Source organism: Aythya ferina, assembly GCF_964211825.1.
Source record: "Aythya ferina genome assembly, chromosome: 8".
Lineage (NCBI taxonomy): Eukaryota > Metazoa > Chordata > Aves > Anseriformes > Anatidae > Aythya > Aythya ferina.
The window spans coordinates 16,652,995-16,679,269 of record NC_140304.1 but is presented as its reverse complement, the minus strand read 5'-3'; the positions used below and the strand labels follow the sequence as shown (position 1 = coordinate 16,679,269).

The following is a 26,275-nucleotide window of genomic DNA, read 5'->3' as shown; positions in this document are numbered from 1 at the left end:
ACAGGTGGCACTCTAGGGGCCAGGTTATGGATGCTTCTACCCATTTGGCAAGAAGAAAAAGCCTGAATTGCATAGATGAGCTGGAAGTTTGCTTTCTCTGTCACTACTGATGTCCATCTAAGAATATAGGAATAAGTGCTTTGAAGAGGACAGATGTGCAATACCTTGTTACTTAAGAGAAGCCAAAAAATAATCAAAAACAACTCCCTGCAAAGGCATGAGTTACATTTTCTTGTTAGCCTACTTCACTGTAATTAGAGCACGCTCCTCTGCTCCTGTTAAGTGATCTTGTGACTGATTACATCTCACGCTAATACTAAAGGGAGCAGTGCATCACCTGCAAATGAAACCTTATAACCATCCTCTCCACTTAAAAAATATACTTAGTTCAGAACAATTGGGGAACACTGAAACTATTCTTTTACTTCAGACTCTTTCCAAGCTGATCTCAAGTTATCCTTCGAAAAGCACTACATTTTTGAAGGCAATAAATGAAAGTAACTCTTAGAGAAGCAGTCATGAATTTAAGATGGTTATAACAGGCAGTAACAATTCTGGACTGAGAGGAGCTTATTAAGTTTTGCGCTATCAGGATTGTATCTGTCATAATACTCTTATTCAGCACTCAGTTGTCAATGAGAGACAATTAATGCTCTTAATGAAAGCTTCCAAGATGGGAAAATAAGAATAATCCCTTACCACCATCTCTTCAGAGAACCTGGCACTGTGCTAGGCTGCACACTAATCCTGTGAAAAACTGGAATTACTACTTCAAATGTGATAGTCAAGTGAAACATATGCAGGTATCTGAAAAAAAAAGTGTTTTTTTGGGGGGGGAAAAAAGGACAAAGTCAAGCTTATTTGGCTGGAATGCTGCCATATATTTAAGGAAATCAGAAATGACTACCAACACACTGCATCTTTGCTCATTCACTGAAGAGATCTTTTAACAGCAAAGATTGTATTATGAACATATTTTTCCAGAATTTTGACTTGTGTCTGGTCACTGTTCCTTCTCATGGTATACAACCAAATTTCAAATTTAATCTCTGACAATTACCTAGTGTGACTAAACACAAATCACTGAAGTTTGGTTAAGAACTGAAGTTTATGTAACAGTTTTGTAACCATTCCTTTCTGTTCTCACTTGTGTTAGGATCTTGCCTGTAGGTAGAACTACAAAGTTGGAACTGAAGGCCGAATTACACGAGCAATGTGGAGCTAGAAGGGCACTGAGTTAGCAATTTCTTGCTTGCTTCAGTTCACATCACATTTCATTCTGTACTATTTTACCATTTTAACGTGACCTCACTCTGATTTTTAATAGGTCAGGGTTTAGGAATGGTAGTCTGTTTCATACCAAGCTTATGTTCAGAAACACTTAAGACTTTCAGCCCCATCTGCTCTTCTGGATTCTGTTCTAGCAGTTTGAATAAGGCTGTCCAAAGACTTGGGGGTAACCACAATGCCTTGGTGTAGAAGTGGATGTGAGCATGAAAGAGCTGTCTAGAGGCTTTCCCACAGTAAGAGTACCTTGACCACACACACTGTGTTCAGTGCTAAATTCTGCTACATAATTCTAAACTGTCTTCTCAAATGAAAATAGCAGGTGCTTCAAACTGTCAAAATGCAGTTCTTTCTGTAAGAAGTATGGGCGTACTCAAACAGGGTGTAGTTGCCAAGTCCTGACCAAGACGATTTGCATTAATCAGCTGCACAGTGAATAGGGCAGTCGTTTGTGAACATGGTGGCAGTGTCTCCAGATTTATTATCTTCCAGAAATTCAGCGTCTCCAGATTTATTATCTTCCAGAAATTCAGCATCTCCAGATTTATTATCTTCCAGAAATTCAGCGTCTTCAGATTTAGTATCTGCAGCAGCTGGAACCTGGTCTCCCATGTGGACATCTTCAGTGAGATGGAGAGGGCCTTCTGCCTGCCCCCCGGTGTATGTGGGAGTGCTGTACTTCGCAAGAATAGTCTTAAATTGCGCCAAAGGCGCATTTGTGCGAACTCCCATAGGATCAAAGTGGGTCCTACTGACTCTGTATCCAGCTTCAGAGAGATAGTTTAAGAACTTATTTAACCTGAAAAAGCCATTTAAAAAGGAGTTAGCACCAGTAAGGCTGATTCAATACAAGTTACATATTAGTTCTCACAGTAATGTAAGAGTGGAACTTAAAGCCTTACTTTGGCATGTTCATTCCTTTAATACTGTGTCTGTGGATATTGTAGTAGAATGCAGGGTGCTCAGCACTGTTGTCAGATTTTTGTCGCTTGGCTGCATTTCGCACCACTTCATTATTTTTTCTTTTTCCTGGACCACAGAAAATGCCAGTGAAATTGTTGAATATTCAGTAAAGTCCATAAAAAATGCCAGTGAAGCCAAAGACAGTAAGTACAAAAAAGCCACACAGCAACTGCACACATTTATGCATGCTTATACGAGATAACATTTTGCAGAGTTAAAATCTAGCCAGAATTTAATTACACACCATTTTCAGTAATAACAAGTGAGGCCAGGTATGCATAATTCAGTATTTAGCATTTTGCTTGTACCAGAAAATACAATTCTGGAAAAAGTAAAATCAGTATTCAGTGGGAAAATAACTTTTGCTTAAGTATCATTGAATATAGAAAAATTGTATGTGAACACTAGGTTGGTTTAGCCATCACTTAAACTGCACTTTAATTTGAAGCTGCTGGAGTTGCACCAAATGATCCACTTACCATGTAACACGCAGGATTCTGCTGAAGTATCTGGTGTTTTAATATATACGCCACACTCTTCTGGAATACAATTAAAGATCAAAGTTAAGTCTATTGTAAAACAGTATGATGGCAAAATACCTTACGTAAACAGAAAGAATGTCCACCACATTGCAGCCTAAAGAAGCAAGCACACGAGTAACTTACCTACCAGCTCAGTAACTGAGTTTAGAGGGGATCATAGAATCATAGAATGGTTTGGGTTGGAATGGACCTCAAAGTTCTAACCCCCCTGCCATAGGCAGGAACACCTCCCACCAGACCAGCTTGCCCAAAGCCCTATCCAGCCTGGTCCTGAACACCTCCAGGGATGGGGCATCCACAGCTTCTCTGGGCAAAGGGTATGGCTATGATGGAGTTAACAGCAGCCCATACAGTGCTGTGCTCTGCACTTGTAGCTAGAACAGCAGTGGTATCACACCAGTGTTGTGTCTGCTGCTGAGCAGTGCTGGCACAGCATCAGGACTCTCTAATCCCACCCAGAGCCAGCAGGCTGGGGGTGGGCAAGAGGTGAGGAAGGAACATCACCAGGGCAGCTGACCTAAACCAACCAAAGGGATACTCCATACTATATGATGTCACACTCAGCAATAAAAGGTGGAAACAAGAAGAGGGGAGAGATGGGCTCTCGTTGTGAAAACATCTGTCCTCCCGAACAATGGCTACGTGCGTTGAGGCCCTGCTTCAAGGACATGTTCAAGAATCGCTCATTGGTGGGAAATAGAGTAATTTCTTTCCTCTGTGCTTCCACATAGCCTTCGCTTGTTTTTGGTTTTTCCCTTTAGTTAAATTATTTAATTAATAATAATTTTCCCTTAATAATTATTTTTCCTTTAATTAAATTATCCTTAACTCAACCTGTGAGTTGTTTCTTTCCTTTTCTTCTTCCCTCCCTCTTCTGAGAAGGGGGAGTGAGATAGCAGTTGTGGTGGAGTTCTGCAGCCTAGCAAGGTAAAACCACCACAGCAACCTGTTCCAGTGCGTCACCGCCCTCTGAGTGGAAGAATTTCCTCCTAACCTCTAACCTAAATCTCCCCTCTTTTATTTCAAAACCATTCCCCCTTATCCTGTCATTATCTGATTGAGCAATCAGCATTGGGATAGTCAAAGCAATTTAATTTTATGGTAAAACAGCATTCCCCTATGGAAGACTATTTCTTTTTGTGCAATGATTTGCAATTCCTGCAGAGAATGCAGAGCAGGACAGCTGAGTTCTCTTCCTAATGGCACGGGCTCCCAGGTCTGCAGCAGAGTACACCAGAGAAGAGACACATGCTGTTTCCAGCTCCTGGGGAATGTGCTGGATTTCACAGTGGTCAGTCTGCCTGCGTAATATTCACTTGTTTCACAATCTGCTGTTCTGACTGAAGATGTTTAAATCCAGCACTCTGGCTCTGACAGACCATGGTCTTTTTACAGCACAGATAAGTCCTGCACTGGATTCAAAGCAACAAATATTTTCTTGACCTAACGTGTACATAACTAATGCTCACACTGCTGTTAGCATTAAGTTATCAGAGAGCATTCTCTAAAATCACCACCAAGTCAGACTTCTTTCAAAATGACTGCTGGTTTTCTTACCTTGTTTGTTCTCATCGTAAGGACCATGGGTAGAAAAATTCTTTAAAGTTGTACACTCAGCTTCACAAACTAACGTCTTCAAAAGCGGCTGAGTTTCATCTAAGCCATACTGGACCGCCTCAAACAGCATTCTTCTGAGGAATCCAGTATTAAAAAGGGCTCCTGACCTAAGAAACACAAGACAAGCGAGAAGTTTAGACCTATTAATGAAAGCAAAAGTTTTCTTAAAAAAATCTCTCACCCAAATTGTTTAGCAGTGATATTACACCAATGCACTGCACCTGACTGTGTTCTTGCTGCAGCAATACAGCATTGCTTTGTTTCCAAGGACAATAGCATTGATCTCACATTAAAAACCATCTCAGGAATTTTATTTCTACCACTGACTTGCCCAACTAAGTTGAGAAAGACATCTAACCCTGTTTTTTGTCTGGAAGGAAGGTACTGTCAAGTGTCAACTATTTTTAATTTGCTTTGAAACCATTAAAAAACTTAGTGAAGGATTTAAAATTTTCTCTTGTGAGAAATAAGAGTAAGTATTAATTATCAAGTAGTGTATTATTTGCTACTGTCAGCACGTGTAAGGATTTACTACATACATTCTCTGCAAGTACCAAGTAATAGAGCTGCTTGACATTTGGCAACTAGAAGAACGCAGAGCCAGGTTCTCCTGTGCAGGATGTATTAAAACAATCATAGTAAATGTGAAATTTAATGTCATTTTGTTACATATTAACCCGTTTGAACTCTATGAACATAACCAACAATTGAACAACCTATACTAAATTCAGGAACTACTATCCATTACCTCTTTCTTGAATGACTCCTGATGGCTACACTTTCTTTAGTAATGCTAAAATATCCAACAGACTTGCATTTCTATTATGTGACTGAATGTGACCTCCAGATGTCCTCCCAGCCTCAATTACTCCCCGATTCCTCTGTGTTCTGTACTTACCAGAGGGGACCAAGAACTACTGCTGTCTTCCCAGGCATACTGCCGTGACAATCACAAGGCAGCTGCTGATAAGGGTTTTCTACAACAGAAAAACAGAATTTAAGCTGTTTTGAAATAACCAGCAATGCTCACTTTGCTGAAGAGAGATGATACAGATATGAAGTACTAGTTTATTTAAATGGATGTATTTGAAAGGGTAAACAAGTGCAGAAGTGCAACAAAACTCTCAATTCAGAGAAGCAGTGCTGCAGTACTTGTGAAAATTTAGTGCTTCATGGCTTGATCTCTGATTACTGTTGAAATGACACTAAAGGAAAAAAAAACACCACGAAGCCACCTAGCGTGCTATATGTTTTGGCACATTTCAAATAATGTGGAAATTACTAGCTTTCTTTCCCATGATTATATAAGCAGCTGTCAAGGATAATATCAACAACAACAAAAAAATGCAACCATCTGTCAGTTACACATACAAAATACAGCCACCTACAAGGTTTCTAAGCCATAAATCAGCCTGCTTGCAGGTAAGGCATTAAGTAAACAATTCATTTACTAATTAAGATCTCTACCATAACACTGTTCTTATCAGTTACTCATTTCTGTTCTTAAAGCAGGACCAAATCTTTTTAATAAGAACATCGCACACTGTTGCACCTGACTTTGTTCAGACACCATCAGCTGAGTAGTTGGTATCCAAGAACCCGCAACGTTGAAGCCAAGGTTTTTCCTTTTCTATTTATTCAAACTACCATCTGGCTAGGAGCTACTCCTTAGCTTCATTTTTGACTCCTACCTCTAACTTGTGTATAGAGACTGCACACGAACAGCTGGCTTTTAACCTGGAGGCTGCCTTGATTTATTACCAAGCATTAGATAAATCACAGGAATGCTGCGTACCTTGCCTACCACACCCACAGGGATTATCTCTATCAGGCGTTTACTGATACTGCCCAAGGTCAAGCAGAACAGACCCTCACCTGAGGGGAATGTGATATTGTAGAAAAGCAATCTGACACCTAAATTCATCAAACTGCCCCTGTATGGAGGAACAGCACAGTAGCCACAGGTGTCCCACTCTTCATGCCGTTCACTGAAAGGACAGATCCAAGGGCCTTAATAGGTGCCTAATAGCACCCTTCAGCAGCTAAAGCTAGCTGGAGAACATCCCGTCTACAAACAAATCCAGTACATTTATGGCAAAATCCATGCACACAAAGGATCTAACGTGGTACCATAAAACAGTTATTTTGCATTGGAAATAGTTTTTCCACTTCATGCAATACTCATTATATTAAAAAGAAATACTACAGAATACCACTTTACCAAAAGCATGTAAATATAAACAAGGCCTAAACAAGAAAAAAAAAACAAAAAACACCCAAACATACAGGAATCAGACCTTCTAGAATATCAGTGGAAGATCTATTTACCTTCTACCATATTACCCTCTTTCTGAAAGATTCTCTCTTCACACCACTGGCAGTGGATTAGGTATCTTACTTTCTTTGCTGAATCATCCGCTGGAGATGGTCCCCTTAAAACTCTGACCACTACTAGAACAAAGTGCTCTAGAGCTACCGCAAGTAAAACTTCAATGCCTTTGTTACAGCGAGCTGCAGCTCTGCGAAGGAAGAACAAACACAAACACACATTGTACTGAATTCAGCAGACTAACGTTTCCACAGACACCTAAACCTGTTCAAAGATTCTTGACCTCATCCACTTTCTAGAAAGTGATACTGAAGATCTCAGAAAGTGATATGGAGAGTTATTTCTTAAATGTGCAGTGTTCTCTACTCCCTGTAAGGCTATGGAAGTCATGGTTAACTTTTTATCACACTTAGAAACAGCAGTCTGTCCTCTGCATCATCTTTCTATATAAATACCTGCTTAATGACGGGGTGTTGCAACAAAAATATTAACAAGCTAAATGAAAATCTGAGAAAGTAGAGTTTTAGAGGGACGCACATGATGTTAAATCATCAACTGTTAACTGAATAAAGGCTGTGGGAAGGTAAGTGAGTAGTTCCTGGGTAGGTAAGCACCGAGAAGGAAGAAGAAACTTTTAGGGAAGTTGGAGCATGTAACCCAGAGCACAGTTACAACTTCACTTCAACAGCCAAGAAGTTCATTCCCGTTGCCAAAATCTCAGTTCATCACATAGTTTCATAGGAAGGTCACATTTAATTAGATACAGAATATGTATCTAAAAATATTCCCGAAGGGACAACCTAACACATGCAAAGATATAAAGAAGAAAAATCTAAAAGAATTCAGGTGGGTATTTTAGCTCTAGCATGCTTATGACCTCTGCACACTTTATTTTCTCCTCAACTTCCCAAGCAGTTGTCCAATGCTCTTGCTTTTATCTTTTCTTCCTCAATTAAGAACTAGTTTTACTATCTTCATTTATTTATCAGACTGAAGTTTGTAAGGATGTCTGTATGCAGAAGACTTATTTCACAAGTTAATAATTAGATGCATCATTTTAATCTCAAGCACGAGGACCTGAAGTGAACACCAGTTTCCGTTAACTCCCGTTTTCATTAAGGCAAGTATAACTGTAATGCTTAGCTAGAAACCACTCAAATAATTTAATTAACATTTGCAAAGTCCTATGCAGCACTGAAATGACCACAAAGTTGAAAAAAAGAACAAAAGAACTTGCAGATGTGCAAGTCTGGCTATTACTTTTTAGATTACCATCTTCCCACCCCTCCCCCAAAAAGTCAAAACCAAATCGAACAAACAAAAAAACAGAATAACAACAACAACAATCTGCCACCATCCCAACCACCTACCCCATTTATGCATTTTCACCTTCCCTGGTCTTTTAGTTTAAGATTTACATTGTCCCATAGCAGCACACATAATATATGAAACCTAACTTTCATATTGAAAAGTCTGCTTTTTTAGGATTAAAGAATTCTGGAAACTCAACATGCACAACCTACAGCAGCACTCTGAAGTTTTGTATCAAAAACAATTTTCTCCCAGAATTTGAGCCGATTTGTTTTAACAGAACCTTGCCACAGCAGCAATTACTATTCTGGCCGCCAGCTCCCTGTAGTACTCTGTTCGGACAATGTTACATCCATAATGACGCAGGGCAACGTGCTGAGCCTTTGCATACAGAGAACTGATGTCTGTGGATGTCAGGGACACGATTCCAAGATTTCTCACATTTCTAAAGGCAGAATCCAGGTAATTCACAGAAGTTCCGAATGGGTCCAAATGTCTGAAATGAAAACAAGTCTCGCTCTGCATCTACAGATGCTCAACAGTCTAACCTTTGTAAAAATAATAAAAACTTTAAGGATCTATGTTCCGGTTTAAAACAAGGTGAGAAAGCAGGATTAAAACTGACAGCACATCTCTCATGAATTAGTCTGGAATACCAGAGGATTAAATGTCAAGCTGCAAGAACCAAGGCAGAACTGTACTGGAAAATACACATCACCACAAAAACCGAAAGTTGGTGGGTTTTTTTTGGCATTTGGTCCCCCTGACTAGTTCATGTTACAAGAACATTGGCCTGATGCTTATCCTTGTCCTTAAAAGAAAAGGAAACTTCTAAAAACAAGTTTGCTTTTCAAGCATATGCATTCCAGTTTATGTACTGAATTGCGTGATTTTCACTCTGAATGCATGCTTGTCCTGGTTTCAGTTAGAACAGAGTTAATTTTCTTCCTAGTAGCTGGTAGAATGCTATTTTTTGGCTTAGGATGAGAAGAGTGCTGATAACACCCCGATGTTTTAATTGCTGCAAAGCAGTGCTTATACTAAGCCAAGGACATCTCAGCTTCTTGCTCTGTCCTGCCAACGGGCAGGCTGGGGGTGCAGCAAGAGCTGGGAGGGGACAGACCCAGGACCCAAACTAGCCAAAGGGGTATTCCATACCATCTGACGTCATGCTAAACAATATATAGGGGTGGCTAGCTGGGGGAGGGAGCCGGACTGCTCGGGGTTAGGCTGGGCATCGGTCAGCGGGTGGTGAGCAATTGCATTGTGCATCACTTGTTTGTACACATTAGTAGTAGTAGTACTATTACCATCATTGCATTATTATTATTATTATTATTATTATTATTATTATTTTCCTGTCTTATCAAACTGTCTTTATCTCAACTCACGGGCTTCACTTTCCATTTCTCTCCCCCGTCCCAGAGAGGGAGGGGGGAGGGTGAGCAAATGGCTGTGTGGTGTTTAGCTGCCGGCCGGGTTAAACCACGACAATGCTGCTTTATTAGCTACAAACTGGATGTTAATCAATACCAAAAGAAATCCAATAATTTATTCTGATGTCTGTATGGGTTTTGAATTTATCCATCTGTAAGTCCAACTTGAAAGAAGTAGACTTCAATTGAAGATGTACACACTGCAGAATGGACTAAAACAAGTGATGCAACAAACATGCAGTCCTATACAACATCATGCAAATGAAACATTTTTTAACTAATTAAAAACCTCAAGGACAAATTTAACATTTCTCTTTATCAAACAGGCAATGAAGTTTTATGAAAAATACTTTGGCTTAAAATTTTCATGCATATTTATATTCCTTTTGGATGTTGAAGGCTTTGACAATATTTTCCCGGTAATCTCTAAAACATTTAATGTTCCATTTCCACACCTGTCCCAGGACAATACAATTACTTTTGAATTATCAGCTGACTGTTGGTTACTTCTTTCATTCCAACTTCCCTATCATACAGTGGGGCCTGGGGTGGGATATGGGGTGTTATTAGCAAAACAGAAAGCTTATTAAGATAAACTTTTAACACTTACATAAAATCAAATGATCTCATATGCATTATAACATTGGCATCCATTTTTGTCACCTCAATGGTGTCAGTATTTTGTTCTCCACCTCCCAAAGCTTCGTCATTGTTTTCTTCCTTAGTGTTCAGTTTCACCTTCATTTTGTTTAAATGGCAGTTTTCCTGAATCATTGTCACAGAATTTTCATTACAATCATTAATTGTAACTTTCACGGAACTTCTGAGATGCTTTGCCCATTGTAATCCCATTATACCTAGGGAAAGATAAGAATTGTAACTCCGCGACAAAACAGTGAGTTCTTTTCCGGTTCACTGAAATCAGTGAGAAAAAAATCCATCCTTTAAAATGCTTATAATATGGAAGTGTGGTGCAAGTTTTGGTGTGTTCCATAAAAAACTGTGTTGGTGACCTTCTTCATCCGCACATAGTGCTGTAATAGTAACAAGAGTAAGTTTTAAGTGCAGTAGTCAATTTGTCACCTTCTTGAAGACGCTTAGGCCATCTCCAAACTTTATTACTGACTTTCATAGTAAACTCTGTAACTACAAAGAAGTGCAGTACAGGCTGCAATTCTGGCCTGGCTCAGAACAGTGATAAATTCATTACCAAGAACTTTTATGAAAAATGCTAAGCAGTTACTGCTGTTCTCAACAATTACCCTGGCTTTACAATAGCAGACTGATAATAAGGCAGCAGAGGTCAGATTTCTTTACACTTTTTTTTTTGAAATCAATTACAGATGAATATGTAGAAAATGCTTGGATTCGTTTCCATTTTTTAACCAGAGGTTGATTTTACAAAGTCACATAAGGTTTGGGACCCTGGTCACACATTTAGTAAGGTGGTATTTCAAGGACATTTTAAGGCAACTCATTTTTAAGCAGATTACTCAACTTTGATTTATTATTTACGAAATTTTTGAAGGACTCTTGAAGGCTGTGTTTTTTGTATGGAAGCCAATGATTAGAAGCCTAAGGAGGAAAACTGCATAGTCAAACACAGTCTGAGGAACACAACAGTATCAGTTACTACAGATTTGTGCAGTCTCATAGTATTGGATAATAGCTAAAGAAATTGACTTTACCAGTGGCACCAAATGCATCCAAACATTCTATTGGTTTACGCTCTTCAGCTAAAACAGCTAGTGCACAGAATATCAATTGCCTAGGGGAAAAAAAAGCCACAGTAAGATAAGAAAATATTTTTTTCTTGGTTATTTGTTCCCCTTGAACATCCTCCTAGAACTTCTAAGCTAGATCACTTTTTAAATAAAATAATTGTTTACTTTTAACCTTTTCAATTGATATGACAGTGTTTCATACTTAATTTAGTGACTCAACACATCAGAATATTCATAAAGTAGGATCCTGAATCATCTTACAGTTACTCTAGCACTAGGAAAAGTGGTAAGCATTTATAAGTAAGTAGTGTTTCTCTTCCATTCCCAGCACAATCAGATGTTACCCTACTAACAGCTCTGGGTTTGAAAGGAAATCAGAAACGAGTGCAAAACAAAAAATTCCACTGTTTCAAGGAACAGGCATTGTTCACATAGGCATAATCACAAACTTAGTTGCAATGGCATTCTTCAGAGGCAAGTTTTGACAGATGTATCTGAGCTAACTTTAAACCTGGAAGCTGAAATATTTACAGCACTGAAAACATGACGGGTCTGCACAGGCTGAAGCCTACTGCTATGCTTTGGTGTTAATGCTTGCACATTTTAGTTGTGGTATAGAAATATTTATGAGTCTCCTTAAAAAAACAAAAAAACAAAAACAAAAAAAACAACCCTGTCCTTCCTTTATCTTTTTTAATGCAAATACGAGAAAGAACTTTTGAGAATTTGGCACCCCAGAGAGGAAAGCAGATATAAACAATGCTTGCAACATGAAAGCTGTAAATTATAGGTATGCTGCTGTTCAGTTAAAGGAGAGAGAGCAGTCACCAACCACTGTATCTCATGGAGATGTGATATATGTTCATCTGATTTGTGTCAGTATGGAACAGTGCTAGGGCCGCATGGTATGATGAATGCGACCTTCTGTTTTACATACCCTTGTATAACCACAAGTCTAAGAAAAACAGAATGGTTAATGTATATAGTTCTTGTACCTTGCAAAGGAATATTTTAACAATTCATGTCAATAGAGAGCAGTTCTGTCTGTCTCTGGGTCCTGCACTGGCAATTTAATTCTTCCACAGATGTGGTTTCTTCCCTTTCCTTCCAGTGTCCCAGTCTCCCCCTCATTATAGTCAAATTATCAAATCTTCAGAAATATTCCTAAAATCCATGAGCCTATTTGCTTTTGTTATTCCAAACTCATTCCTAACAGTTACAACCTTTTTGCCTTCTTTGTGGTTCATTTAGCACTGCTATAGTTGTGACTGGAGTGTCCCTGTGAATGGCCTGTGAGGAATGTTTTAACAACTCGTGAAGTGTTAATAGAGAGCTATTTGTATTTGTATGTTCTTTCTTTGAAGTCTCTGATGTCTGGGGGTTTCAGAACAACTGCTAACAACTAGTAACTGTTATGGCTTCTGAATGGGACACTATGCAAGCCCCTGATATCTGGCCAGGAGATTAAGGAGAAGAAAGAAAGAAGCTGAAGGACGGCTAGAAGATAAAACTTGCAGGGGACGCTGTGTTAGCTTTTGACGTGCTGCCAAGGAGTACAAAAGGGAAGGACAAGAAAAAAAAAAAAAGAGAGGAAGACTATGAGCCTTCAGCATGAAAGACCCCCAGAGACCCCCAGGGGACCACCAGAGACTGATGCGCATGCTCCAGTAGGAGGGATTGGATCCCGGAAGCTAATTATAATAACCCGGTTTTTTTCAGAAGTAGTAATGAATATGTATTAGCCTAGGAGCATAAAAATCAGCTACTTCATGTAACTGGTGTGCGTCTAGGTGGAGTGGAGACTCCCGACGCACCCAGCGCTGTTTGCTTACCTCTATTCTTTTAATAAATTGTAAACTTTGATTATAATCCTATTTTGGGACTGAGCGATTTATAACAGAGACACAAAAACATATGAAGTGTGTACAAGGAAATGTGTTTTCAAGTGTGCTCTTCTTTTAAAATCCTGTTTTTTTGCATAAACTACTTATGTAAACATGCTTAATTGCTTCAGAGACAACAGTATTTCCCACGCAGTGTTTTTGGTTTCACATGTTATTTGTCAAGAAGAGTTTTCTGATGGAGAACTTTCCAAAATTAACAAAAGTTATCCTGGCAGACAAATAAAATGGAACATGTCTAAATGGAATCTTATCCCAAGAACCACCTTGTTACTGAAAAAGCTATTTCTCCTTCCCTCTGAACAGAGTTCACAGGGTTTGTTTTTCAAAATGTGTGAATATTCTTCACTACAAAGTCACCATTCCTTTTGTGTATCTTCCCACTCCCTGTTCTCTCACCTGTTGAGTTTCATTTTGGGGTTAAAATAGGAATCTGTTTTTTGCGGTGTGGAGTAGTTGGGAAGAACCTGCACATCTGTGTCTGACTCCTTCAGCACTTGGTAAGATGACTTGGGAGCAGGAGCTAAAAAGAAAGTAATTGTGTGGAAAGGAAAGTGAGAATTGAAATTAATGATAACACATTTGATACATGAAATTGAAAACGTGCTCCCAGGTAGCAAAAGGACTAAACTTTGCAGTAATCCAGCTGGCACACATGGATCAGTTAACTCATACATGGGGCAAAAAAAGAAGTAACAATTTATCTTCTAGTCTTAAGAGTGGCTGACTAGGCTCAAGCTCTACCACAGTTTCCTTCTAATAAGACCAGATCTGTTTCTCAGTTGGGCTCTCACATGTATCCACTCCGATTTTAGAAGGGAAGCCCCTGAGCCTGAGGCTTACTACATTTGTTCTGCACATTCAAATGTAGTATGTTGCAAAGTAATTAAAACCCTATTAACAAAGTGCTGAATTTATACCATTGAACTCCTTGATTCAATCTCTGTAAGTTACCAAGCAGCTTCATGAAATGTGTACAGATAGCACAAGCATAGGGACAGTTTCAGCACTTAAACTTTGTATAAAATAGTTTGTGGCAAAATAAGCTTTCTGGGTTTGAAAGCTGTAAATGCACATTGTCATTCCCCTGAGAAATTTACCCCCAGTCTAAGAGTAGCAAAACTTACCCAGAAACAAACAGGCAAAATTTGTTAGCTTTCAACCAGATACCTTTCTGTGCACGGCCGCCTATCCCTCCGTGCTTTTAAGTACATTATCTGAACTGCTCTACCACCTGCTCCACATTTACAGCCTTCAACTTCTGCTCAAGTACCTCCTAAGTATTAAATGTGTCATCTGTAGCTTTCACCTCTCTCCATGAGGGAAAATAACCACAAGCATTTTACGTAAAAAGGACAAATCAGCCATTCTGTACTAACTGCTCTGGAGGGAATGATGCACAGATTAATGTATTCCACATCACAAACTCTACTTAAAGTTAAAGCTGTGGAAATATGTCCAACTATTGCTTCTTAGACATGAAAACCGATTCCCAGACACTAAGCTACTATTCCCTAAACTGCAGACAGATAACAGAACTAAGTATGATTCTCAATAGCTTCCAGTCCCATCTTTACTAGAACTAAGTAAAATCCACACATCTATACAGAGATAGAGAGGGGTTAAAAAAAAAAACAAACAAAAAACAGACCAATTTGCAATAGTAAACAGTCTGGGCCATTACAAAAAAAGCTGTTGAGTTTTTACACACCAGGTAATCAATAATGAAAATTTTAAATTGGTATCTGCAGAGAACAGAAGACTTACAAAAATAAAGGAAATAAAATTAATTTTAAACACTCAATATTCTAATTATTCAAAATACTTTCAATCTAGTTTATCCAAGTTTGGAAACAGAATTCTAATTCTTCAGAGAGTCAGACAAGGATTATAATTTTACCAAAGAATCACTGACACCTCTATCATGATTCTCCAGTACTGGAAGAAAGTCATCTTATTTTGTAAATTCACGTTGATGCGGTTTGGTTAAGAAGAGCAAAGCATTTTCATATTCTAGAGAGATTTACTGAAGACTGATACAAACACAGCCAAAGAAAAGCATGAAATTCTCTGGCCAGATTTTGTGTTATGGATACCATGTCCTCCATTATTTTGCAGAAGCCTGCATTTACAACTTTAAACTGCTTTTGAAGTGAATATTATTTATCAGTAAGAATAGAGTAACTAGTTAATGCAGAGAAAAAATCACAACACTCCTACATCTTTGAGGAAAAAAAAAGTTCTGACAGATTAAGGGCAGATTTCTCATTAGTAAACCTAAATAATTTTCTTCTGGAATTTTTCTTACACTTCTCACTTGGGTATCATAGCTAACCCAAGTACTACACGGTCTAAAAGAATTGAACATTTTACAGTAGTGAGAAGCTACCTGTAATAAACCTTGATTCAGTTTCTCCTTTATTCACGTGACGATTAATATGCCCTATCATGTCAGTTCTCCGAGCGATAGTTGCCGAACAGATAATGCAATGGTAATGGGCTCCCAACTTTGAAAACGTCTGTGAAATAAAACATACGCAGTTTCAGAATACACAAATATGGTCCAAGTAAAACTATCCCTAAATATGGGGAGATGAAGAAGTCATCCATCTGTAACTCTACAACACACAAAATATCCTGCATCTATAGTTATGGGGACTGAAACAATCATTCCCACAGAGGCAGCACAGCTGTCCTGTCGCAGCACCACAACATTCAGCTGCCTGCCAATACTCCATGTACTCAGCACACAGGAAAGGGACTGAGATGCGCCCATTGCTGGGCACTGTGATCCCTTCACCTCTTCCGCACAAAGCTGCTGTTTACATGATAGGCAGCTACCCACAAAAATAAGAGGGACAGACAACTGCATTCAACTACTTGAAAGCTACACATTTATATTCTCAACTGATGCACGTTTGCCAGAATGGATAGCACACCATCCTTTGAGACTAAGAATAGGTTGCAGAATTTCCTCCAAATCACCCATTTCCCCCATGATGTAGGGCAACAAATATTTCCCTGATTCGGCATTTTACCTGGTCTCCAACAAGGTTTGGCTTTACTAGACGACAAGGTAAGTGGCAGATGCACATTCTGTACCCTAAAGAACAAATGCATGTCACAACACAGTACAGTAAGCAAACAGAATTGCTTATGTCCTATACTAGAAACTCTTTGATTTAGAGTGTTTTTACGTTTTTTTTTATTGCATGGTCTCAACTAAGATTCCCAAATATTGCCATAAGACAATGGTGAGATACATTCAACCAATGGACAGAGACATTTATCAGCTAAGTATACACTGAATTTTTGAAGTGTTCAAAAATCATACAAAGACAATTCATTTTGATAAGTCTCTTAGCTTCCTACAGAGCTACAGTGAGTATTCAGGCTGTAGAGTATATAACTTTCAAAAATACAATACAAGCACTTACAAGTGTTGCTACATGGCCAACAGACTTGTGTGAAGTAAAAACTTGTCTCGTGGTATAAAGAAAAACAAAGAGAAGACACATGCTGATGCATGCAAAAAAAAAGAACCTCAGTTGGATCATTTTAAAATTTAACTTTAATGTTGTCTATATTCTGGTTGGTTACTTTATTTCTTGCAAACCCATACCTCTATTTCTTTAAAAAGAAAAAAAAAAAAAAGACAGATGTTGCTCACTCTTTTCCTTCTTAAATTTCTAGTAGGGATTTTAATGCATTTTATAAACAGATCAGAGAGTTTGACTGTATGGGAGAAAAAGCTACTAAATAGTGATATTAAATTTAACTTTAAGTAGTTATCTGAAACTATGTAATCTTGGCTTGTAATGACAAGCCAAAAATTTTGGCAGGGTGTGGTGGTAGCAATGGTGGAAATCGCTCTGATTATTAACAATACGACAAAAAAAAACTTTTATTAAAGTAATTTTCATAAAATAAATATATATGCTTTATTATCATGAAATGCCAAGCAATTGCTGTTGTTTGTTTTTTTGTTTGTTTTTTTTTTTAATGAGAAAATGCACAATTGGGACTATTTTGTCATGTAGAAAATACAGAGCTATTTACATTTTACATCCCAAAGCAAAATTCATCTTCTCAAAGTATGGTTCTAGTTGAGAGCTGATAACAAGATGCATCAAATTCATGCTTAAGTCAACAGGAACTTAACAAGACAAAATGCAGAATAATGTCCTACACATCCACTACTCCTTCTCGTATTTACTACTGAAATATGACTTCCTTTACCTTCAAATTCAACAGAAATTTTCCAGTGCAAATTCTGGAGGTGACGATGGAGTTTATGACCATAGCAAGCTTTGAATTTCTCCTCAGGACACAATGGACAAGGTTTCTTTTCATCTAAAAACACAAAGTACGAGAAACATGTAAGCTGCAGTTACCATGCATTTCAAAAGAGATGCCTGTTAAAAGAAAAAAGAAGGAAGAATCGAAGATGAATTTTGCAAGGTATGTTCGATTTCAGGTGTGCAAAATGTTACCATATATGGATTGCCTCTGCTTTCTACTTTATGGAATACGGACCAGAACCACTATTGCTTTCAAGATCATAAACTTCTACAACTGTTAGTTTTACTTTTTGGACATTTTGTTTTAGACCCATTTGATCCATCTAACTTCTTAAGAGCATTGCAGAATGAAAGAATTTTATAGAACTCTATAGAGACTTTCAAGAAAATCCAACTGATGATGTTAAGAGTAAAAATCTCTTTCCTTCCCCCCCTGAGCCTACAAATGTGCTTTTGGGTAAAACAAGTGCCTGGTAACTTTTTAAGGTGCAAAAATACTGTACTCAATATTAAAAACAACCTTTCTTCTTGGAAATCACACATCAAAAACACAAGAGTGAGGATGACATTATCTGACAACAAAAGCATTCAAGCATCTGAAGTACTATCCTGAGTAAAAACTAGCTATTCGGAGACATGCTGTACATTTACACATAAGAATTATGAATCAGAGTGTGCATACATCTGCTGATGGGTCTTACAATGCTGAAAATCAAACAACCTCTCATGCAGAATTTAGCAGACAGGCTTGTGTTAGAATAGTACAGGATGAATACTGAAACATGCCACACAATGTGGGCAATGTGTAATAATTACTTAGGCTCACATGACAGTAAAATTCCTTTGATATGGCCTTTTTACAAGTGGACTACCTTGTCTGTGAAGAATCTCATGCCACTGAAACCAGCAAAGGTGGCCTACAGCTCACAAAAATCATCATTGCTCTTTAATGTTGATCAGACTCTGCTACTGTCACACATTACTGAGTCTCAAATACATGAGGTGATGATACAAGTCAGTCCATTAATGCATTAACAGCAAAAGAATATCACATTCTCAGCAGAAGAAATAAATGACTACTGAGAACAGGCAAGGGAATATTTATTTATTTATTATTAATCACTACTGTGGATCTGCATCTAATTCAATTCAGTAATGGCTAAAAAATATAAATATCAGACCCAAGAACTATTTATGACCCAACTCCTCATTAAATAAGAAACAAGCTAACTTCTGTAGTTTTACTCTTGGCATATGCGTTAGTAAAATTAAACAGCCATGGAAGTAGGCTATTATTTCTGTCAGTGGATATTCTAAAAGACGGTTAAGGTGCAACAGCTGTACGATGCAGTACCTGTGTACACTCTGATGTTTTCCTTGTTCTGTGAATAAAAACTAGTTTCAGTCGCAAGGGCTGCCACTGTTAGCACTAAATACGTACCTGTGATCTGAAAAAAAACTAAGAGTTGTAATAAAAACACTTAGCACTCTTAAGCAACTCTCCAATATACCACTGAATGAAGAGAAAAAAAGGAAACAACCAAAACAGAAGACATGCCTGTTTAAAATGATATTCAAACACTGCAAAGACAAAAATTAGCTTCCCTATTCATGTGGCACTTGATGTAAAATATAACTGAGACTAAACTGATGATGTACAGCTAGAATTAATATTTTGCTATTCCATGCACACTGCCAACATCAGAAGTGCTACAACACAGAGGAAAGTTGATGGAAAGGAATCGTTAAAGCCTTAAATTTACTGAAGGAAATATAACATTTGATAAACAAGGAGGAGGGAGATGACACTTTTTTTTTTATTATGAAACCCTTAATCTTTCAGCACCACAAATGAATCAATTCAAGTGATGTCATGTTTTAAAAATAAAAACTAAGGAAGAATGCAAATACCTGTAACGTGAAGATCTGTGTTCGGGGATACTGCCAAGGTAAACTCACCTTCACTCAGGCCAGCTAGTTTCTCTAGTTCAGCAAGTTGTCTTTGAATGGAAATATGTTTCTCTAAAAATCAAGAGATATTTAGAAGTTAAACATACTTCATTAAGAACTCTTTTCTTCTAGCTTACTACTGTTTTTCAATCCATCAGTTCAAATCTACTAGGGAAGGCCTATTGTACCAATTGGAACACTTGTCTGCATCCTTTAGCTTAAAGCAGAACTATAGTAGAAGGTACAACTTCCAAAATTTATCCTCAGAATGGTTATTTAGTAGGATACAAATATTTCTACTTGTTTTCATGCTGACACACATCACAATTCTCAAACTGGCATGATCTTCATTTGAAAAAACAAGCAGAAGAGAGCAAATCACATACCATTTACTTCTGATTTTACTGCATGGCGTTGTTATAGAATGCAAACCACACACAAAGCGGTATAAAATCATAAAATCATCCCATGAACTACCTGGCAAAACTAGTATTGGTCAGAAACAGACCAGTTGCAACTAGCAATTATTCACTGTGCAGGCAGGATACATTAAATTCTATCTTCTTTTTTTTTTTCCCTTATGAGAGTGTTTGAGAACCTTTAAAATTACCTTCCTATTTTTCAACTTATCTATGCAAATAGCATAGAATATGCTAAAAACAAGAGAATTAGTTTACCTGATCAATTTTGTAGGTTATAGCACACAGAACATCTCAGTTTATAGCAATACTGAAGTGATTTTAAACCTTCACACAATGTTCTTACAAGATTAGTCTTTCAGACTTTTTTATGTGAAACAAATAAAACAATTGATTGATGTATGAAGATATAGCAGTTGGTTTTAAAGCTAAGGTTAAATTCCTAATTCCCAGTTTCTGTATTGTATTGCACACAAATTCTTAAGTGGCATCCACAAATTTTAGTATGCATCTGCATGGGAAAAAGCATTGATACCTATCAGATGTATTACGAATGAAATTTCACACATTCCCTTTAGCTTTCTTTCCCACTATTTTTATTTTTTTCCTCCTTTGTACAAGCACACAACAGAAATATTCTTATAGTTTGTTAGCACACCTCTTGGATAATCAGATGAAACATCCAAAATGTTACTTTCAGACTCCCTTGCAGATTCTTCTTCCTCAGTTCCTTTTTCTTTGGTTTCCACTTCTGACTCAGTAACTTTCACACCCAGGTTGTTGCTTTGCACCGTTCCAAGGTCGATCACACCATCTTAAGAAAATTAAGCAAATGAAATAAACAACAACAACAAAAAGAACAACAGTAAAATTGTCATTGATATGCTTGAATTATACAACTGAGTTCACTTGCTTCCAGTTATTTGGTGCTTCTAACAGCAAATGTGACTAACAACCGTGAAGGAGAGAAATTATATAATCACTACTGAGAACATCAGAATGATTACTGCTTATCCTTGGAATCCACAGAAGAAACCATTCACACCCATCTGTATTATCAGATGTTTGAAGTTAATAAAATAATATTTGCATGTTATTTTCTGGCAAAATGCAACACAAGACAAGGCAGGCAAGCAGGAAGTCCAAATATGTTTAATCATATAGTAGTGATAAATAAAGTTTAAAAGCAAAAGTTTAGAACTGTTTATGACTAGTTGAACAATCCAGAAAAAGGAGTTTGAGAGGGCGATGAAACAGAGAGAACTGGTGGACATGGGAGAAAAATAATCTTCATTTCACATATGAATGGAATGAATGGATGAGCTCTGAGCTGAGCATCATCAGGATTACAACCTTAGGGTTTTAAAACAATTTTGATTGAAAGAACAGGTATAAATCCTCTCCAAGACCGAGCATAAGAAAGTTATGGGAAAAAAGGCAGAAAGCTTGCATATTGAACAGTACTGCCACATATCCCCCAAGCTCAAAAGGGACACAGAACCAGCAAAGTTCCAAAAAAGGGTGGCAAGAAACAACAGAAAGAAACAGCACAGGTTCTTAGCCATGGAGAAACAATAGAACAGGCTATGACTTTTCAGCCTGTACCTAACATCCATAAAGTCATGAGACACTGGGGGAGCACAGACATCAGCAGTGCTCCAGCAGAACCTGGGATGGACCAAATGGAAAGAGCAGATGGAAAATCAGAGAAGTTTTCTGTATAACCTACTGCTATGCTGCAGACCTCCCTGCCACTGGCTGCTGCAGGACTGTGAGTGCCAAAGAAAGAATTATACTGCAGACAAATCCACTACAGGCTTTTAAATCTCAAAGCGCTACCTTTGGCTCAAGAAACTGATGAGCCACGAGGTGTTTTGTGTTTGAAAGTGTGTCTGGAGAATGCATTAGTGGTCGGCTGGTTGCTCTGCTCTGCTCCCAGTCACCTACTTCTGGCCACTATTGGAACCAGGATAAGGCCTGAACAGGTCTTACAGCAGTTCTTAAGGCTCCCTTGTTTTGTCTGGTCTGTTTGGTTTTAAACATTGCAGTTTGGCCCAAATCTTGCCTATTGCAAAGCAATAAAAAGAGGAATGGAGTGAACGCCTGAAGACAGAGATTAGAGAAAAATAGTGTAGAAAAATGTTAAAAGTGCGGAGCAAAATTCTTCCAAGTACCTTAAAAAAAAACACAACAAAAAAAACAGAGCAGCCCTGCAACTCAGAGTATCGCTGCATTTCTCACAGATCTATTTTTAAAGTTGAAAACTCACCTGAGACGTACCCTGATGTCCTGCCTACCCATCTATTAAAGAGTTACGTGGTGCCTGGCGACGGTTTCCACGTAGCTTATTAACGGCAGGAATAAAACCGAGACCTTTTTGTAAGAGAACTGTAGGAAGGCACAGGCTTGCACGCGGCCGCAGGCGCTGCGAGGCGGCTGCTAACGTTACCGCAAGAGAAGAGCCCGCAACGCCAGCGACCGGGCACCTGCCGCCCGCTTCTCGCACCTCCAGCGGCCGGCACGGCCCAGCACCGCCCTTTGTTACCGGGCCGCGGCCGCGCTGCGCAGCGATCGCCCCTCACGCCGCGGCCCCGGCGCCACATGGCGGCCGCCCCCTCAGCGCCCGCCGGGAGCCGCTGCCCGCGCCCAGCCCCCGCGCGGCCCTTACTGAGCGCCGCGGCCTCGCCGCCGCCTCCGGGGCTCCGCTCCTCGTCCTCCTCGTCCTCGTCCTCGTCCTCTTCCTCCTCGTCCTCCTCCTCCTCGGCCCGCTCCTGCTCGGGGGGCAGCTCAGCCAGCGCGGCCTCCGCAGCCTCCTCCGCTGCCATCTTCTCCGGGCGCGTGCGGCAGGCGAGCAGGGGCCGGACCGAGAGCCCCGCGCCTCGCAGGGAGGGAGGGACGGAGGGAGGCGGGCGGGGGGCGCGGCGATGGCGGGGCGGGGGGGGAGGCGCCGAGCGCCGCCTACACTTCCCAGAGCGCTGCTGGGCCGCGGGCTGGGCTCTGCGCGGCGGGGAAGGACGGGGTGGGGAGGAGGAGGAGTGAGGAGCTGGGAGCGGTCGCTTTCTGGACCGGAGCGGGGTGAAGGGCTGAGGCGCCCGGTGCCTCGCCGCTGCGACGGCGGTGGGTGCGAGGCGGGGCAAGGCGGGGCTGGAGGGAGGCCGGGGGGAGGCCGGGGAGAGGCCGCCCGGTTCGTGCCCCGAGGGTGGGGCAGGCGCTGCCGGGACTTGCTGGGCCTCGGCTAAGCAGCGGCTCCGGCCGCGGTTACTTCACCAGCTGCTGCGGCACCGCTCCGCCGGCTGGCCGGTGCCTCGGGAAGCCGGCTGCGGGGTCTGGGAGCGGGCGGTGAGGCTTCCCCACGGCCCTCCGCGGCCGCCGCTGGCCTCCTTGGTAAGCGGCTGGTGCCCCCAGAGCGCCGCGCTGCGCTGCTCCATGGGGCGCGTCGGCCTGGGGCGAGGCCCGGTCTGAGAGGCAGCGCGTCCAGTTCTGGGCCAACAGTGATCGGGACAAGCTCAGCAGGGAGCAGGAGGGGCTCCCAGCCTCAGCCTGGGTTAAACACGGTTTGAGGGAGCGCTAACTGTGTGCCTTGGGCGGCTGGACCTGGTGTCACGTCCAAGGCATTGTCCTGGTGTGACAGTACTTACTGCTCCTCTCTGTCATCCGGTTGTGCTCTTTGCTTATTATTGGCAAAAACTAGTCCTTCAATTCTGTAATAAGTCATGGCAAATTTGGTATTGCTTCCTGTATAGTTTTGTCGCTCAGCATCCAAAGAGCCCTGTGTCGTATAACACCTTCCTTCCTGGGAAGGAGGGAGTCTAAGGCAAGAATTAGAGTTGAACTGCTTTAAAAGTTCACTGTTTTAATACAGGCTATAAAAGGGTGTTTGCCTCTACTCATCTGGTGTGTTTACTAGAAGAAAATCTACATCTCTGGAGCAGATAGTAGAGTAAGGAATGGCCACCCTTTTTTCTGGGTAGTTTTGTCAGTGAGATATGGATTGTCAACACTGTTCAGGTTTGCTGTGGCTCGTATGTGAAAGAGAAAACAAAGTATTTTTTCATAATGAAGTTAAATTATTTTTATACCAGTAAAGATTAAAAATTTGAAGTAAATAATAATCATAATGCTTTTTTTTTTTTTCCCTTAGGATTTGAAGATGCCTAAAAAGAAACTGAAGAAATTAAATGGAAAGGAGGATAGTTTGGATGACCAGGATGACAAAGTAGGAATAGTTGTATTATTATTTTTTTTAAATCACATCCCCACATTCAAGGGAGAGTATGAATTATTTAGCAGTTTTGTTATGGAAGGATGAATCAAACTTTAAAATGAAAGGTAGGACCACTAAGAACAGCAGGAGGACTGAATTTGTCAGATAATTGCGAAGTGCTAGTCAGGTAGCTGGTATGTTTTTCTCTAGAGCCTGCAGGTGGAATAGGTGTCGGAAGTTGACAGTTGTTTTTTTTTTTAAGTGTAACTTCCTGGTGAGGAATGCAGAGCTGAAATCTGTAACCAAAACTACTGCCATTTTCCTGGGTTGTTCGTTGTTTCGGCTCGTGTGTGTGTATAAATATATATATGTATATATATGTATGTGTATATATATAATGTATAAATTTTATGATCACTTGCAATATTTTAACAAGTGACTGTTGGGTATTTCCTCCGAACCAATGAGATTCAAAGCAATGACTAAAATTGTATATAGTCTTAGTATATTCTGGGGTGTGTTGCGTGTGTATAAAATAATCACTGATAATCATTTTGGTCATGCTTGTATGTAGCTTCCCATTCATTTTTTTATTGTTCATTTGAACTTCTAGAAAGATTTCCTACTACTAGTGTAATATATAGCCAATAAATCAGTAATTTAGTAAATCCATGCTTCAGTTTGCTAGATTTTTCCTTTGGTTTTCGTAAAGCATATATGAAAGGTGAGTGCTTTTGTTTTATCGTATTGTCTTATCTTTCAACAAATATTTACAAGTGTTTGTTGATGAATTGTGGCCTTATAAACTGAATTATACACATAAGAAACCTTTTGCACATGTAGAAATTACAGTTCAAAGCCAAATGTTTGTAACTACTGTTTTTTCTCCCAAATTTCTCATTCCATTTGTCTTTTAATATTAGCTTACTCTAAGGCTTTACCTTTTTTATTTTTTCTTCTATAGTGCAAAGGTTAAAGATCTTGCTTGAAACCTCCTACTACAGCTGTGTTGCCTTTACTAATGCCTATACCAATTCAAAGAGTACTGAGTGCGCTATTGCATGTCTTCAGTCTGTTTGGGCCAAAGTTAAATATTACTACATGCAAGCATTGACCTAGTGCAAAGAACTGTGGGAACCTGATCTATTAATAGCAAACTGATAAGGAAATTTCTGAATAGTAGCAAGTTTATCTTTAGTGTGATCATAGTATGGATAAGAGATCTTGGGCTCATACAGATGAAAGGGTAAGCTATTTCTATAGTGTCATATTTGGGTACAATTGTAGGGTGTTTGTGGTTTTTTTGTTTGTTTGTTTCTGTGTGATTTAACTATGACGGCAGATCACAGAAGACTTTATGCCTTTTGGCATTTAATAGTTTGGCATATAATTCAGGAAGTATGAATGAAAGGACACTTGCTACAGGATAAGTTAGAACAGCTTTAAATAGAGCTGTCTGGAAGAGTCAGCACTGCCACCTCTTGGTAATGTGGCCTGCATAACAACAGATGATATGATTGCTGTGTGACTGTAAATTGTGTGTAAATACAGTAAAACAGTCTGTTCCAAGAGGACACTTACCCAAGACTGATAATGCTAAGAGGAAAGTCATAGTAGGAAAGTTTGCTTAAGATGACCAAATTAAGTGAAAATCAGGGAATGATCAAGAGACTTCTGAGAAAAGGGTTTAAGTTTAAAGGAATTATTTAAAAAAAAAATCTCAAGAACTTGCAGGTGAAGGGGAAGAGACCTGAAGTGAGAAAGCAGTAACAGACTTTGTTGGTATTGATTCTGAGCATTTAGCTCACTGATTGCCAGTTAATCAAATTGTTAATAAACCAATGAAACAGTTTGATTCCTATTTGATTATAATCTTGTGAGCTGAGCAGCACTTCCAGCAGCAAGTAACATGAAATGATTATGCATGGCAGCAGCCTGTAACAGCCTCTCAATTTATGATTTCTTTGCTTTTTTTTGGTGCTGGAACTCTAGAATCAACCATAGTCAGAACTTCAAGATTTCTTTAATTTCCTTAGGGCTCTACTGGTTTCTGTAACCCTTCTATTTTTTAAGTGCTTTCTAATGTACAAGCAAACTAGCTAATGCCTCCTAGGCCTTTGTGAACCTCTTTGTTTAGGAAAACGTCTGCAGCAGTGACCTAATGGCCTTGCCAAGTCATCATGACCCAATAGCTGAAGGATTGAATTATTTATAAAAGGATGTACTGTCTACAGCTTCCTTATCTGAAGTGTTCCATATGTTACCCTTCTCTGTTGTAACTTACTACATTC

At 39.5% G+C, this 26,275-nt stretch overlaps 2 protein-coding genes across 11 annotated transcripts in view; one reads left to right on the top strand and one right to left on the bottom strand.

The window, feature by feature from the left end:
• Window positions 1–856: 856 nt before the first annotated feature.
• On the bottom strand, window positions 857–22,731 carry TRMT1L (tRNA methyltransferase 1L). Of its 3 annotated transcripts, none has more exons than XM_084527364.1 (16): window positions 22,449–22,731; window positions 20,439–20,594; window positions 19,371–19,433; window positions 17,350–17,463; window positions 16,149–16,213; window positions 15,500–15,629; window positions 13,510–13,633; window positions 11,174–11,253; window positions 10,096–10,342; window positions 8,333–8,545; window positions 6,738–6,928; window positions 5,308–5,386; window positions 4,350–4,516; window positions 2,730–2,789; window positions 2,190–2,316; window positions 857–2,086 (listed from the first exon to the last, which is right to left on the bottom strand). In XM_084527364.1, exons 1-16 carry the CDS (start codon window positions 22,603–22,605, stop codon window positions 1,705–1,707), a joined length of 2,355 nt encoding a protein of 784 aa, XP_084383490.1. In that variant the 5' UTR covers window positions 22,606–22,731; the 3' UTR covers window positions 857–1,704. The 3 variants fall into 3 exon arrangements, with proteins under 3 accessions (XP_084383490.1, XP_084383489.1, XP_084383491.1); XM_084527363.1 differs by having other exon boundaries at window positions 19,323–19,433; window positions 22,449–22,618; XM_084527365.1 differs by lacking the exon at window positions 22,449–22,731 and adding an exon at window positions 22,050–22,366.
• Window positions 22,732–22,771: 40 nt separating this feature from the next.
• SWT1 (SWT1 RNA endoribonuclease homolog) overlaps window positions 22,772–26,275 on the top strand; it is a 41,310-nt gene continuing 37,806 nt past the window's right edge. For 4 of the 8 annotated variants that reach the window (XM_084527360.1, XM_084527361.1, XM_084527352.1 and 1 more), the window contains exons 1-2: window positions 22,772–22,897; window positions 23,922–23,996. In XM_084527360.1, the coding sequence (XP_084383486.1) occupies window positions 23,931–23,996 (66 nt within the window). In that variant the 5' untranslated portion in view covers window positions 22,772–22,897; window positions 23,922–23,930. Of the gene's footprint in view, window positions 22,902–23,030; window positions 23,165–23,921; window positions 24,110–26,275 lie in introns of those variants that run through there. The other 4 variants (XM_084527354.1, XM_084527358.1, XM_084527356.1 and 1 more) reach the window with 4 other exon arrangements.

Bases quoted from the DNA above. Each gene is read 5' to 3' on its own strand.
- TRMT1L (XM_084527363.1), bottom strand. From the start codon at position 22,605: ATGGCAGCGGAGGAGGCTGCGGAGGCCGCGCTGGCTGAGCTGCCCCCC. The intron at 16,214-17,349 runs GTAAAGGAAGTC...TTTGTTCTTTAG, and splicing joins AATTTCTGTTGAATTTGAAG to GGTACAGAATGTGCATCTGC. The intron at 10,343-11,173 runs GTAAAGTCAATT...ATCTTTCCCTAG, and splicing joins GGATGCATTTGGTGCCACTG to GTATAATGGGATTACAATGG.